This window comes from Diorhabda carinulata, chromosome 1 (assembly GCF_026250575.1).
Source record: "Diorhabda carinulata isolate Delta chromosome 1, icDioCari1.1, whole genome shotgun sequence".
Classification (NCBI taxonomy): Eukaryota; Metazoa; Arthropoda; class Insecta; order Coleoptera; family Chrysomelidae; genus Diorhabda; species Diorhabda carinulata.
The window spans coordinates 10,816,887-10,834,028 of record NC_079460.1 but is presented as its reverse complement, the minus strand read 5'-3'; the positions used below and the strand labels follow the sequence as shown (position 1 = coordinate 10,834,028).

The 17,142-nt window shown below is 31.8% G+C and overlaps 1 protein-coding gene across 7 annotated transcripts in view; it reads left to right on the top strand.

Annotated features, from left to right (window-relative positions):
- Positions 1–10,515: 10,515 nt before the first annotated feature.
- LOC130893998 (uncharacterized) overlaps positions 10,516–17,142 on the top strand; it is a 43,341-nt gene continuing 36,714 nt past the window's right edge. For 4 of the 7 annotated variants that reach the window (XM_057800537.1, XM_057800491.1, XM_057800529.1 and 1 more), the window contains exon 1: positions 14,475–14,669. In XM_057800537.1, coding sequence (XP_057656520.1) covers positions 14,638–14,669 — 32 coding nt within the window. In that variant the 5' untranslated portion in view covers positions 14,475–14,637. Of the gene's footprint in view, positions 10,752–14,417; positions 14,670–17,142 lie in introns of those variants that run through there. The other 3 variants (XM_057800502.1, XM_057800511.1, XM_057800481.1) reach the window with 3 other exon arrangements.

Sequence of the window (17,142 nt, the reverse complement as noted above, 5' to 3'; positions counted from 1 at the left end):
AATGTTGTGGTTTTCTCTGTTTAAAATGTTGGATAATGTAAATGGTGTAGGTATTTTTAATTCAATTAGCTTGTTATATAAATCAAAATTGGGGGTTCGATTAATGTTAGTTATATTAATTTTTAATGATGGTACCGTAATTGTTATTACCTGTAGAGTTTTAAAAATATTGTTTTTTGATGATATGATATGATATTTTGGTCTATACCGTTTTTAATGAGGGTGCAAATTCCCCCATATCCGTCGGTTCTGTCTTGGCTGTATATGCTATACTTTTTGATGTTAAAATGATAGTTGTCGTTCATCCATGTTTCGTTCAATAAAATGACATGTGGTTTTAGTTCATATATTAAAAATTTTAATTGATCATAATTTGCTCTGATGCTTCTAATATTCCACTGTACTATTTTGAAGTTTTGATTTCTGCCTTGGTCTCGGTTTTTATCATCTCCTTTATTGGTTTTCGTGTTTCCGTTGTGATTCATTGTTGAAGATTCTGTTTCCTGGTTTGTTCAGTAGCCTTACCATAATTTGGAGCGTGTGTTCCCTATCATATTTATTAAGTTTGTTAGCCGTATTCATAATTTCATGTAACATATCTGGATTTTCACTTAATGTTTTGGTATCTGCTTCATCTTCACTATCTACCATCGAGGGTGGTATGTAGTATGTTGATGCTGGGGACTGGTTGTACGTTGATGTTGACGCTGGGGATTGTTGTTGATTAGTCTCTTTCTGATGATATGTTATTTGTCCATTGTGAGTTATCAAGCCTGGTGAAGTGGGTTTCCTTTTTTTTTGGATTTTACTATTTGTGTGAAAGTGTTTCTTTTAGGAGTGCTTTGATTGTTATATATGCTTCTTCTCTATATTCCGGATTACCTGATAGTTCCGGGAACTCGTTGTATCTTCTTATAAATCCCTTCCTCTTTGGATCTAGTGACATCGCTTCTCTTATAAGTTGTTGTCTCTCTCTCTCTCTCTCTCTCTCTCTCTCTCTCTCTCTCTCTCTCTGGTCAATTCCTACTAACGCTGTTGTGCTCCATACTCGCGCAGTGTTTACACTTCATTACGCATTCCGCTCTGTCTTCCTTTAAGTGTGTTTCCCCACAATTCAAACATTTTTTCTTTTTGGTTTTACAGTGTTTTTTAATATTTCCGTAGTTTAAACAGTTGTAACATTGTAAAATTGGCGGTAGCACTCTGTGCTCTATTCTGCATATCTTCACACTTGTCGGCAGGGTTGTTCCCAAAAACGTATATCTAATGGGCTCTGTTGGCACTAATTCCACCTTATTAGTTTCTTCGTCCCCATCCTTCGAATTATTTGTTGTTTCCGCCCTTAAATCTACCCTGTCTATGAATTTCTTTTTCCTTAGAAATCGCTTTGTTTCTAAAACTTTTATTGCCCAATTATTTACTTGTGAATATTTATTTATAACTTCATCCGAAATCGATGTGTCTATGTATTCGACTTTTCCTTTAACATGAAATGTTTTTTTTAGGTATAAAAACTTCGTACCCTTTATTCCTGACATCTTGAATTATTAAAAATTGATTAGCATCGGTATATTTTAAAAATTCTACACTTATCCTGTTTTTCCCTTTTTTATTTATTTTTTTAACATTATTTATTTTTAAGTCAAAAATTTCTCTAACAATTGCGAGATAATTATAGTTTCCAATATTTTTATTCTCTGAATCTGCCTCAATATAAACTTCGAATGGTGCTTTGTCTAAATACGAGTATTTATCACTACTTTTTATTTTTTGTTTGTCTTTTTTCGAATCTACCGGTTCTTGACAATCGATATCAATTTCTTCTACATTCATTTGTATTACGTTTTCGCGATTTTTATACCTTTCTTGGCTTGGCCCCCCTGATTTTTCCCCCATTACTTCCCTAGACTGTTAATTTATTTTATCCCTAATATACTTAATTTTTTCACGCACGTGTTACCTTCTCGAAAGCCAAAACACGAATCCAATCAAAGAATTTTATAGAATATTGAAACAAATTTTTATATAGATGTTATGGTACATATGTTCTGTGTAGTACACAAAGATTATATACACGGTGGTATATTTCTAATATAATTCGCGGATAAAGTGGAAACACAGCACACATACTTATCATACGAGAAACAATGTTAGCATTTCTAATGTAATTCAAGGCTAAAAACCGTGCTGACACACACCACAGAGGTTGCAAGCTCCAAGCATTTTGTGCTGCACATAGGTCGAATTGTCATATTTCGCATTTTATTTCAAATATACTGAAGTATAGCCTCTCTGGAGAAGAAATTCATGGTTTATTTTATATCAATATTAAATGAAAAGACGCCCCAATTAATATTAACCTCAAAAAAACCTGGTGCAAAGGCGCAGATACAAGCACTGTTCCCAAAATCGTTGGTAAAGTTTAATCAAAATGGGCTAATTTTAATTAGAAGCGCGTGTTACCTCGTCGGCTAATTGCATTATAAGTGTACATTTATTCTAGATTTATACTAGAATATAAATCATAAGTGAATCCATTTTTTTATTTATTGTGAGAAATAGTTAGATATTTCAACAAACATCAACTTACGTATGTTATTCTATTTAATCATTACCATAGAATCGATTTATCGCAATTACTTCAATAAAACAGTTCTCTAAATCTTTGAACTACGTATCAACAGGATATGGTTCATCTATGATATCAATCACAACGAAACTCTATCAATGCACTAATAACGAACTGAATGAAAAATTCTTTATACCGTAAAACCTTACAACTTTGCCCAGATGCAAGGTCGTAAACTATATTTTTTATATATCTTCGGCAACATTGTGAAGGTGTCCTAACCTTAGTTAGTTACCTTAGCAAGTTACTTTCGTGTCCAGTACTGTTTCTAACGTGTACGAAGCATGTTGCTCTTAAGAATCAGGTAAGGAAATTCACGCATATTTTTGGTGGTTTTTAACATGAAAAGCTAAGGTATGCTAAGTTTGTTATTCAATATAATTTAACGAAATTTGGTATAAGTATACTTTAATGCTTTCTTACCAACATAATTATGTTTAATTTGAGTTGTAGGGATGCCCAAATTTAATTTAACATTCCCTGCAAAACCATTCTTAACAAGGTTAACGAAAAATACTGCAAACATGTTGGCCATCCAACAGTGCTTACAAACATCGAAGAACGCCACGTTGCAGATGTTCTTATAGCATGTGCAGAATATGGTCCTCCGTTGACGATGATAGAGATTAGGATGTTAATTAAAAATTATTTGAATAGTAAAGGCCTAAGAAACCAAATCTTTACAGATAATATTCCTGAAAATGTTTGGCTGGACAGTTTTATTCGCAGATGCAAACACCTTCTGACTAAAAGACACTGCCAAAATTTAAAACGCTCTAGGGCTGAAAAGAAGAAATGGAAGATTACTTCAATCGCCTCGGAATAACAGTAAATGGAGTTAAGCCTAAATATATAATCAACTACGATGAATTAAACTTAAGCGACAATCCTGGCACTCAGAAATGCAGTTTTCGTAGAGGAACCAAGTATCTTGAACCTAATAACGAATTTAGCCCATATGATCTAGAAAAATGAACATATGTTGTTGTTTGTTTTGCAACAAAAAAGACCATGAAGCACTTCATTGGCAAAATTTTGTCGGTGTCTGATGCTGACGACACTTACACCATAAAATTTTTAAGAAAAAACGAAAGTTACTATATTTACCCCAACTGTGATGATATCTCTGATATAACTATTTTAGATATAGAAATGATACTTAACGAACCTGAGATAAAAAGAGGTCGACATTTTTTTAATGAAAACCTCGAAAGATTCAAACTTTAGACTGACTATTACCTAAGAAAAATATTTTTATTTTGTGAACACTGAATGTAAACAAACAAATGTTCTTGTGATTTTCAATAAGTGTTTTATATATGTTTTAAATAGTAGATTCACTGTTTTCACATTTAAAGTAACATATAACTATGTCCAATTATAACAATGTCCGATATTGAATCGGTCCTTCCGCAAAACTCACCAGTTATTGTGGATGAAGAACAATTTACCATAGAGTTACAAACCTATCACAGAGGGCACAGTGCAAATAGTAAAAAGTTGGAATGGATAAGTGAAAAAATACAAAGTGTGATCAAATTGTTGGAAGACTATAATTCGGCGCTCAACAAATAACAAAACAATATCTTCACGCAAATAAATATGATATTATGGATGTTGGTAACCGAAAGGTTCCAACAGAAGCATATATTACCAAATAATACTCGACGCACATATTGCTACAGGTCATGGACGACGAGATAAAATTGTTCACGCCTTGAGAAATAAATATGTGGTACCAATATTTGCGATAACAATATTTCTTAACCTGTGTAAGACATGTCTTTCAAAGAGAAGCTTTCCTACAACAGGGATTGTCGTAAAGCCGTTGATTTCTGACGACTTTAATCGAAGATCTTGTGGACTTTCAAACATCTCCTGATGGAGAGTACAAATGGTTACTGCAGTGTCAGGACCACTTGACAAAATTTTGCTTTTTGCGACCATTAAAAAGCAAACAGGCAAAAGAAATGGCAGTTGAGATTCGAGATATTTTTAGAAGTTGGCTGTCCACATATTCCTCAAAGTGATAATGGACGTCTATAGGCTTCTATTTCGTTCAATTTCAGAAAAATTCGTCTTACCATTCAACAATTGCAAAGACTCCATAAAAGTCTTGTTTGGAGAAGATCCAAAACAGGACTCTCGTCCACGTGTTTGTCTAAAAATATTGTATCCAACTTAGAAACTGAAGAAGACATGGATAGAGTTTTTGAGGAGATTAATAACGATGACAAGCGAAATAATTCACAAGAGGACGAAGAGTCGAATGAACAAGAAGAAGTACCTATATTAGGCCAGCAAATAGATGTCCAAGATCAAAACAATATTTCAAACAGTCCTGAAATGCCCCCTGAAGTACGTGTGAAACCTGTGATTATTTTGGATATTATACATAAATCGGATAATGAAGAGGAAAAAATATCTGCAGTTAGTAAGGAAATCCTCACCACAGAATCCCTATATCAAGTCAATAATGAATCCACTGACTAACATAGATGATATTCCTATAACTATTGAGGAGATCAAGAATATGGTGTGTTACATTTGCAATAAAGAAGCTTCTGGAGCACATACATGTATGAAATGCAAACAGGCGGTTCACACAATATGTGGAGTTGTGTCAGAAGAAAATGAGGGTTATGGCTCACAATTGCTATGTAATCGGTGTCTGAATAAACAAGAAAGAAAACAGTCGCACATAAATTTGAAAAGAGTAGCAGATAAAATGATAGCCACATCTTCTAAGAAATTTAAAGGGATTAGTGTTGGTTCGCCAGTTCCAAAAGTGGACAGAGGGCCTTTGGACACCAAAAATATGATTGGAAAAGTTTTAGAGAAGAAAAACGAATTATACCGAGCTGGCACTACTTTTGGAGTCATTAATGATTTGGTGCCATGAAATGCTTTCATCTCCATGAGCGACACTACTTAATGATAATATTCCAGAGATTAGTATTAATTTAACTAGTTAATATCACTTAAAAATAATTCTTAGAAATGTATTTCATTCTCGGTCTAATAAATTACAACTAAATAATAATCGATAGTTACACATTTCTGTGCGTTATTTTTGAACCAAACTGTAACCGGAATTCCATTAGAATTTGCGTTCGAAATATTGTACTGGAAATATGAAGTTTACCTCTTTAATGTTTCTCTGTTTTTACGCGAGGAATTCACTTTTACCATTTCTTTGCAATATCAAAAAACTCTTCAGATTGTATATTTACTGAAATTCAACATTTATAAATTGATGAAATCAGTCTTTGGATTTCTTTATGTTGCATTACTAGTCGGGCAATACTTAAGCTCAAGCAGTATTATTCAACTTTAAACATGGCACAAAGAAAAAATGAGATTCAATAGTAGGTAACGTTATCGATAAACATTTTTTTTTAAATAAACGTTAGTTGGTTCTATGAAAATTTTCATATTTGGAAAGTTGGTTTCCTTGACAAGTTCTGCTTGTCAGTGCATTGAACGACCTCGCGACTCCTCCTTGTGCCAGCACTGCAGAATTGGACTTAACATAAATAAGTAAACACGATATTTGAAGAGTGGGATTACATAGTGGGTCAACTGATATAAATATCATGAGAAAAACACTTTTTATATAATATCTATAAGTATAGAAACGTACTTACCCATCTTATCCTTTTCTAGGTTATTTTTTGATGGCAAACAGTGTTCATAATATATTTTTTAAATTAGTAGATTAATAATTTTCTACTAATCTACTAATCCCTTCATAGAAAACGTTGTCATTTTTAAGTTTCTTGGCATCGTCGTTACGATTGATGCAATTTCAAGTAGTCACATTTGATTTTCAACACTTGAGTCCGTTATCGAGCCTCAATTCTCATTTACAGTAGATTTCTTTCTATGCGTACCTACTTGGTTCATTTTTTGTTTTGTACAGGATGTGCAGAAACTATCAAAGGCAAAACACATATACTGAATATTATTTTATGTCCATCTAACCTAATTTTCTTCTATCCAAAAGTTTCTCCTGAGGGAGCTGGCGACCAAACCTCTAAAAACCGAACCTATAAACTTAAAATTTGCTACAACCTAAGAGCCTGCAATTATAAATTGTTCACTATGACCTCGTGTTTTATATTTCGGTCAACATTGGTATGGCATTGGGAAATTTTTTAAAAGCAATTTTAAATTTGTTATAATGATTCAAGATTTGAACTTGGGATCGAGTCAGCTAGATGCACTGTTAGACGACGTATTGGAGTTTGTGTGCTGGTAACGTGGCTATCAATGGATGATGATGTGTTAAAAAATAGTTTGTGTTAAAAGGGTTTGGGGAAAGAATGTTGTTTTTTATGAAAAATGGGGTTAGAGATTTTTATTGGTTTTTACAAATTCACATTCAAAGAATGTTTGTGGTATGCGTGGTAAATTAGATATCTACTTGAGCTACACGGTGTTGTGTACAAATCTGTCATGATGGAATTATCCAATTTGCGAAAAATTTTGTATACAGAAATGGTATGGATTGATCGACGTGTTCAACTCTTATGGTGAATTGGATGTACAGATCATAGCTATTAAAAGTATTTAGGATTTCGTCCAGGCCATCAACATATTTTTAATAAAAAGTGTTTAAATTAAAGTACTGAGATTACCATGTCTAACATATCTTCCATGACACAAGAAAACTAACATAGTAGTAATCGAAGCATGGGTGTACCAAAAGTTTGTTTATAAGATTTATTATTAAGAGAAAAAATTATATTATTGAAAAGAAATAAGACTAATTCAATTCAAGAAATGAATCCTTGTTCATAGTACAATGGATACTGATCCCTGTTCCCAATTTTTGTCTATGACTGTTGAAAAAGCATCTAAATAGTCATCTAGTAGTTTAACATTATTGAAATGATTAGAAATAACTCTTAAATCGTGATAACGCATATATCGATTCTAACAATCAGATCTATCTTAACAACTGAAACACATTTCAAAAAATCTCACAACTTGATAATTGTATAAACAAAATAACTGACATAATCTATCTCAGTGAGATTTATTCTTACTTATTTTCATTGGATTCTCATGAGTCACATAGGCTGAATTATTAAACTTAACATGTAAGATCCGGTTGGATAGACATACCCCCATTTGGAGTGGCTGGATATAGAACAATCAATTCTAATTTTTGGTATGTTGTATCATTATTCAATTAGTGGCTGGTACCTTGTATTAACTTATCAATATTAAATTTACCCTTTTATCGTTCTCACGTTAAAATAATATGATAGTTATAGAAGAGGCATGTTTGTTATAAATAATTTATCGGCCAGGTTTTAAGTCGCAGTTTTTTTGTGATATGCCAAAAAAACTCACCGGCGTCATTTTCAAATGCCGCTAGTTACTTTGGTAAAAACTTATGTATAAAATTAAATTAAATAGAGGGGATATAAAATCATATCTATTATCTGTAGTTTACGTTAGGCTGAATAGTTTAGACTGTATACTGAGCTTTGGCGATTTTCAATTTCATTGTGTTTATTGTTGCATCTGCAGTACTTCTAAAAACGAAAATTTCTAACATGCTTATGAAGAAGGAATGTTTCTCACAACATTAACTATCACAGACAAGGCCTATAGATATTTCACATATTTACCTTCGTATCGAAACATATTATATGTACATAAGAGCTCGTTCTACATATCCCGATATGTAACAATCTGGGCATTTCATACTTCATTTTACTAAAAAAAATTCTTTTTATGGAAGCACGTCTAAGTTTTATCAAAGGTAATCGCTTGCAGACAACTATAAAAACGAGTAACATAGGGAAATGATTAGCAATTGAATATGCTAATATTTTCCATAACTTTAGACAGCAATTATTACATATGCACTCGGGAAATACTACAAGATCTCCTTAGGATATCTATTTCTACTATCCTAACAGGTCAAATGATTTATAAGGTAATAAAAATACTTAACCACATAACAGTAGCAAAAAAAATTGCTTTGCTGCTATACCCCAAACATAAAAATGTATACAGCTGTTTATTCACATAAATTAATATACTTATTATCGAGAAATTAGTTTTCTATTCTCGTTAATGACAAAGTGGTAATGATGTACACTGTTTTTTTTTCTGTCCGGTAACTTCATAAGACGGAACCGACACGGCACTGTTATATATAAATCGACCTTTATGAGTCCTTTTCAAGTTTATTAGTCAAGTAACTTATTTATTGGGTTACGATCTAGCAGTTATTCTTGCTAATGCGGGCGGTATATTATTAAATGATGATGCACGGTAGATGATTCCTTTAAAGACGTGCAGTCACTCTAAGTAGTTTTGGTTGGGATCACGGTATTCCAGAGATATATTCCATGTGTCAAATTGGTTCTATAATGGTTCGGTAGGTCAGAATTTTTTTATTTACTGATGACAGTTGAGGAAAGTTACAATTGTATCAAATTTAACATAATATGTTAGATACGTACATTTCCATTAATTTCAATTCATTGTTTTTCATCCAACATATCTGCTATGCAGTTTCTTTTACAGAAGTGAACGCAACAACCAACTTATCGTTTTCGAAGATCGAAGATAAACAGTTTATCAGTATGATGGTACTACTTGGTATAGTGATAGTAATCAATCTGCTTAAAATAATTATCTATTGCTTAGTTTCTTTTGGTGATATCTAAGTAGACTACAAAATAAAACCCTTTATTTTTGTAGTGTCGCAGTCTATCAAAAGAACTTGTGAAATTTTGGTCGTGATTCAATTATTATGTAGGTACCTGTTGTTTTATTATTCATGATTATTTTTTTTCGAAACATTTCAAGTCTTGTATTAATGCGAATAGTTTTAATACTTAGTATTCACAATCGAATTCAAGTCACGCTAACGTATACTAGACCCCCCTTTCCATTATAGCCTATAATCTGTGGTTATAGTACATGGAAATAAATTCTTTATGTTACTGTCTATGAGTCAATTTTTCATAATTTCTTGTTCTTTATTGTCATCATGCCACACAATTCAAAATATCGTTAACAAACTGTATTTATCTATTTTTCAATTCCTTTTTTATAATAGTCATACACAAGTCAATGTGTCACGCAAATATTTAAACAAGAAGAGTAAGAGCTGTTCAGATGGTAGCTCATTGACATTGATCCGAACTTTCTTTTTTGATCTTGCTATTTGGCATTTAAAGAGTATCGCGTTTCTATACGAAACTCTGTGAAACATTATCAGATTAGAATTTGAGTTTTTTCCTTTTCCATTAAATAGTTAAACCGCAGCCACATATCCATACTGATTAATTACTTTTTTCTCTTACATTATATGTTGTTGTATGTAGTAAGTAGGTACTCGTTACAAGAGCTCTCTTCCTACTTGACATCCCCAACATCCGACACTACAGTTTTTAGTTATTTGAAGTACAAATTTAACTATAGAATAATTAGGAGTAAAGAAAACGTCCATAGGAGATGCTTACTTACTATAATAAAGTAAAATAATGAGAATTTACACATCTGAGTATTTGATAATAATTTTTATTCAATGGAAAATATTTCCTTTGGAGGTGACATCTCGTTTCAAAGTTAAGTACTCCAAATTAAACACCTCTCCTGTATAATCATATCAAATTCATATTTTATGTACTATATGCAATTCAGTATTACATACACAATTTTGTAGTGTAATTAGAGAGCCAAAAAATATTGTGATATGTCCTTTACTGATACAATAAATCCAAAGCAATTTAGCTGTTTAGACCCAAATAAATAATGACGACAAATTCAATGTTATTTTTAAAATAGCTTTGTCGTCGAAGTAGACGGATCCGACTCTGGCTATTACTACCTGTTCTCTCTCACTGCTTTCATCATGCTTAGTTCGTTTGTTCTCAACTAAGCGATCAGTAAGAAAGATACGGTCGTGGTTTAGTGTGTACTGCTAAAAATTTAACAAAACAATGAGTAATAGTACAAAATAGTGTATGTAAATGTTTAATTAATTATAATACAGTGTAATTACATGATTGTGAAATATAAATAAACAACTTCAAGTGAATAGAATGCCAGAAGCGCATTTTAATAACGTTCCTAAAGTTTAATGGAACAGGTAAAATACAATGTTTTAAATGCCAAATAGAAAACGTAAATTATGTAACGAGACAACGGTATTATTTAGATTACAATGCAATATGTTGATTTCATTTCTACATTTAAATTAAACTTTAAAAATTTGAAGTATGACACTGAATTGTACCTTTAAACTCGATATATATAAAAATGACAGTTGTAAACATTCTTGTTGTATTGCTCATCTCTTTCTACTATGTATATTTAAGACGTGAATTACGTGATAAAACGTAGTAGAGTTATTCACGTTTTAATGGAAAAATTGCATTTAGAAATATAAAATACCTCAACACTTGTTGTACAGAGTTCATTTTATAATGACCTTTTTATATTATATTCACATGACATTTAAGTATACAAATTTTAACTAAATTAACTTAAGTGGTTCCATTAAAATATGTATACCCATCTTTTCTTGAAATTTCTTATGAAATATTTCCTTATGGGAGATATCGTCTGTGGAAGAAATCAGTAAATATTATTATTAAATCAAAAATCAATTTTCTTAAACATTAATTTTTTGATTGAATATGTCTTTACTAGAAAGGACCTTAAATATTATTTTTATTAGGACAATATCCATGATAATATAAAATAGTCGCTAGTAAAATAGCTTCAATGGTCCCCGTAGCTTTCATTGAAAGTATTGGACCAGCGCATTTGGTAATTATCAAGAATTTTGATGAATGAAACATCAAGTACTTGATTTTGACTGAATATTCTTAGGATATTGGATTTATTAACATATGTCTGTGTTTTTATCAATTTAAGAATTTTTACATGATTTATTTTCACCGAAAATCATTCACGCAAGTATTTGATTTTTAATTTCTTATTGCATTCTTCCAACAATGTACCAAACCGTTAAATCAAATAACAACAATGTACCAATTTATCATTTCATGTCATTTTCAAATATCAGTTTTTGACAAATTTTTGAAAAATCATAGCCAACTTACAATTAATTGTTAAATGATTATACGAGGCATATTTTTTAAGTAAGTACCGTTTTGGAATTAAAAAATAAGTGCAAAGATATCGCAATAATTTTATTTTTACATGAAAGCCTTTACCTTAATCTACTTTCCACATAATTTCCGTGAATATCGAGGCACTTGTCATAACGTGGCACCAGTTTTTCAATACCCTCCTCATTAAATTCTGCTGCCTGACTTTTTAACCACTGTATCACAACTGTTATGACTTCGTTATCGTCTTGAAGACACTGACCGCCCGGGTGTTTCTTCAAGTGCAGGAACAAATAGTAGTCGCTGGGCGCCAGATCAGGGCTGTAGGGAGGATGATCTAAAGTTTCCCGTTGAAAACATTTGATGAGATGTTTGGTCCGATTAGCCACATGTAGCAAAACGATGCCCTTACTTAACTTGCCACGTCTTTTGTTCTGGATTGCATGACGCAGATCGTTCAATGTCTCACAATAAGACGCTGCATTGATTGTATCATTACGAGGCCGAGACTCCACTAGCAATACTCCATTTCTGTCCCAAAAAACTGTGCACATTATTTTCCGGGCAGAAATTGTTTGCTTAAACTTCACTTTTTTGGGTGATGATGAATCCATTCCATGGATTGTTGTTTCGATTCTGGTGTGACGTAACGCCTTTAGCACCAAGAAATCGTATAACAGCCCGTACTTCACAATCGGCGGGACTCACGATTGTCGGGGGCATCTTAAACACTCAGTAAAAAACGTACACGATGAAGAATCAGATTGTAATAGCGTCAGTGCGTAGACAAGAGATGTAGGTGCGGAACGCCGACCTTGGGGTTGCGGCGGCGGAATCGCAAAACGCTACTTACTTAAAAAATATGCTTCGTACATAAATGAGGTATAAAATATTTATTTTCGTTAGTTTCATTAGTTAAGGATAAAGGAACATATTTTCCATGACCTAAATCGATGTATGTACTCATTTATGAATTTTTAATATCCAATGAATAAGTTATAATTAGTTTGAAATCTTTTCTCCAATGATTCAAATTTTTTTTGTACTTTTTTATAAGAATCGCCTAGCTATAGGTGTGCTTGAGGCGAAATAATAATATATATATATATATATATATATATATATATATATATATATATATATATATATATACTTAATATACTCCTCAATTTTCCCAAATTTGGTAATCCTGGATTTGAATAAATAAAGAAATATTATTCAGTTGATTATCATATTAGAACTTATCATTTTGAAATCAGGTAAAGTACACCACGCTTGTATATTACCTGCTATCACCCAACAGAAGTGGGTGTTAATAAATAAGGAAGTTATTTCCCATGCTATTAAAGCCTTCAGTTAAAATCGAATAGAAAATATCCTCCTCAAACATTAAATCGATGTTAAAAGGAATATTATGTAATGTGGGTTTGCCACGTCTAGTTTGTTTATATTTGCTATTTGCAGGGAATCTAAATCAATTGGGATTTGAGGAAGCTTGATGGTTATATTAATTAAAACTAGGCAAGAAATAAAATTTTGCAATCTGTAAACTTTATATTGTAATTTATCAACTGATTGTTGCGTTATGAAGGTCGACTGGCTACCATTATCTATAAGTGCCTTTACAGGAACTGTTACACGACTTTTTGAAACACTGTTGCCAGAACAACTTCTTGTAGACACAGAAGATAAAGAAACAGGATTATCATCTGTTTGTCTGTTTGCTGGCTTGTACCTACACTTGAATTTGTTTGATTTGTATTTGTAATAGGATTTGGATTTTGATTTACAACTGAACTTGATTTCTGCTGTGTTTGATTTTAGTCTCGGGTTATAAAAACAGGAGTAGTGACAGGATGAATAGTACTTGTGGTTCAATAGTATTATTGGTTCGTAGCTGGTTGTTGGATTGATTATTAGTTGTAAAAGCTCTTGAATCATCAGTATTATTATTATTATTATTATTGTTGTCCGAACTTATATTTCGTTTATTGAGCATAGTAGTGGTTATGGATCACACGTTACCTTTTGAGATCTAAAGGCGATTCAATGATGATAGTATTCGATTTTCTACTTATAATGATTTTCATTTATAATAAAATTTGATTAATATTCTACTAACGAGTAGGAGAAAGATGCTATAGATTATTTTCAGAAAGGTATAGAGTAATAAAACCTCATTAGGTATGCAAAGGGACCACAGAGTGACCAAACAAATATTTAAGTCACTTTCATAGTTAGGCATTTATTTTATTGTAAAATTTTTTTTATCAAGTACAGGTAGTACCACCCGGGTTGGGGAAAATATATGGGTTTAGCCATTTGTTATCCATTCACAAATACTGAAAATAGTGTGCCAAAGGCGTGCCGAAAGGATACTCGTAAAGAGGACAAAATTTTATTTTAACACAATAAAAATTAGAAATTATGTACATAATATTAGGTATTATATATATATATATATATATATATATATATATATATATATATATATATATATATATATATATGTATATGTTTCAATAATTTCATATAAATTTTGACCTTCCTTGTTAAAAAATAAAATCCAAAAAAGACAATCCCTATATCTTTGAAATGTGTCAAATCCATTCCATTACCACCGCACCCTCTATGGTGAAAATTTTAATACGACGCCGGCGCCATACAATCGCTACCCCAATCTCTATAATCTTAGTTCCGAAAGATACGTCTTTATGTTCGTTTTGTGATCGGACGAGAATGAAATATCCGTTTTTAAATATGTGTTACTCGGATATATCCCGTCAATCTTGTGACCAGTATAAGCGAATTAAAAATCAACTATCCCGTGCTTTTCTATATATTACTTCAACCGCTAAAAATTGTCTTCGGTGAATTTGAGAGCAAATATATTTGGAAATGTTTACCTGCGTGTGGCACTTATGTGGATGGTAAGATACATATGCGACATGCAACTTTTAGAGTGAATTTTAGTAACAATTGGTATATGCGTGTTATTTCTATTGTTAACAGTTTGATAGACTGAAATATGTAGCCATTCTTTGTTAGATTCGTTTAAAAGAATTTCTTTGAGCATTATAACAATATTAAACCTCTTTATCATGTCTACCTCCAACTTCAAAAATGGACAAAATAATTGGATTTTCATTTACATTTATTTGTGAATATCATTATAACTTTTTCTACGTGTAATTTGTCTTTAACATTGAACAAATACTAAGATTGTTATACATATTTCTATACTTTCTTAGCATTAAATTGTTATAGCAGTAGGGGTATATATACATTACGTAAATATTCGAAAGCTTGAAAAATATATTAAAGTTAGTCCACTTTGGTGTTTCATTATATATATATATATATATATATATATATATATATATATATATATATATATATACGTCTTTATGGCAATGGAACACCAAAGTGGACTAACTTTAGTATACTAATATATTTAGTATACTCTAATGTATTCGGTCAAATACAATATAAGAAATATGTAGTAAAGATTCCAGAACGCTTAGGAGTAATTGATCCAATGTTTATGTTAATGTCAAATGAATTATACAAAATTCGTTTTAAAAGATATGGAGGATATGAGTTTTCATTAAAGTTTGTAAAGTATTTTAATGTTTTTCTTTATGAAAATTGGATCAGAAACTTTAAGGACTCTATTTTTCATCTGTTTGATTGAATTAATTTTAGTGTTACATGGGTGATACTAAAGATAATTGATATATCTTCCAGAACTTATTGGTCTCCTTTTCTATAGTAAATTGTATATAAGATTGAAACTATTGAAATAAAATAATAAATTATCAATTTCATTCTATGAAAGGGATTAAATTATATCATCTACTTACTTTTTCTTTTGTAAAGAAATTTTGGAGGGTATAACATATACATATTAGAAAGTCCAAGATATAATCTGCTCATATAGGGGATATCGAGGACCCCATTGGTGTTCCAAAAATTTGTTGGTAATTTTTATTAGTATAAGAGAAATATGTATTGTTATTAATTCTAACAGAGTTTCTTTGTTAAGTTTGCGATTTTCACTTATATCGCTCCATTTTTATTGTAGAGCTGTAAGGCATATATTTAAGTGAATATTAAATCCAATCCTAACAATACGTAATTCAGTGGTAATATCATACTATTATTTTTTTGGCCCTGAGGTGGGGTGGAAGCTAATGCCGTCCTCACAGCGGGCGGGTGCAATGCTGTGAGTTTGTGTGTGACTCTCACCCACTAAACCACCCTCCTCCTTCCTGAATCCTTAGGAGTTGCGTTCGTCGGGAGGACAAGTTCTCATTACATCAGCGTACCTCCCATGTTTCCTTTTTCCCTAAGATTTTATCCTTGGGTGATCCTATCCTCTTTCTCCTTTTTGGTCATTACTTTGGTCAAAAAAGTCGTTACCGCTTTCCTGGTCTCCCTGGTCCTTAAGCATTTCACCGGTGGCAAGTCTCTGCCTAGTAGTTCCTTCAGTCTACCTCTCAATATCATTATTAAAAGTTTCTTTGATTTTAAAGGAGTCTTTTATATAATAATCCTTGTGATAATCATAATATTTAGTCAAAATTTCAGTTAAGCAATTTGTAAGGGTTTCGATGGGATCCTAAATTGGGTCTAGCTGATAGAGTAGGCTTATGAATTTTTGGTAAACAGTAGAGTTTAGCAGAAATACCGTTAGAGTTTGTTAATTTCTTCTGGGTTTATTTGTCAATTTGTTTTTTCTTAAAAACTTTTTTTAATAATTTGTTATTAGTTGTTTTTAGAGTTGGATCATTAAGTTCTATGTACGATGTATTATTGTGGATTAGTTCATTAAATAAATCTAAATACTGTTTTCTCCATAATTACTGTGGCATTATCTTTATCAGATGGTTTGACTATTAAATTTGGATTTTCTTTTAAAAAATTTTTGGTTTTATATAATAAATCTCGAAAAACATGGTTTGATAACAACTTTTTGATAGGATTCATTATAGGAGAGATTTTTCACTGGCATACTCCACTAAGAAGGCACAAGAGTTGGCGACCGGAAGAAGTTTGGGTAATTAGAAAAACTTGAAGATCAGATTCCTGCCCACGGTAGGACACTCAGACTAAAACACAATTCGCCGTACGTCTTTTACCTGACAACCAAAAACGAATTTAAAGATCGATCCATTTACCGTAATGTGTGTGGGGAGAGAACCTTTTCAAGCCTCCTAGACCATGTGTTGGAATCCAAGTGAAAAAACTGGTGATTAGTTGAATTGGCGGGTAATCAAGAACATGGTAGAGGTGGTCTTCCAAGATACCTATATACACATATTAATTTGCAATTATACCCCTCATCATTAGTACCCAATAAAGACGGTGTCCTGGTATTTTCATAAGACTGGAAAATGCAGA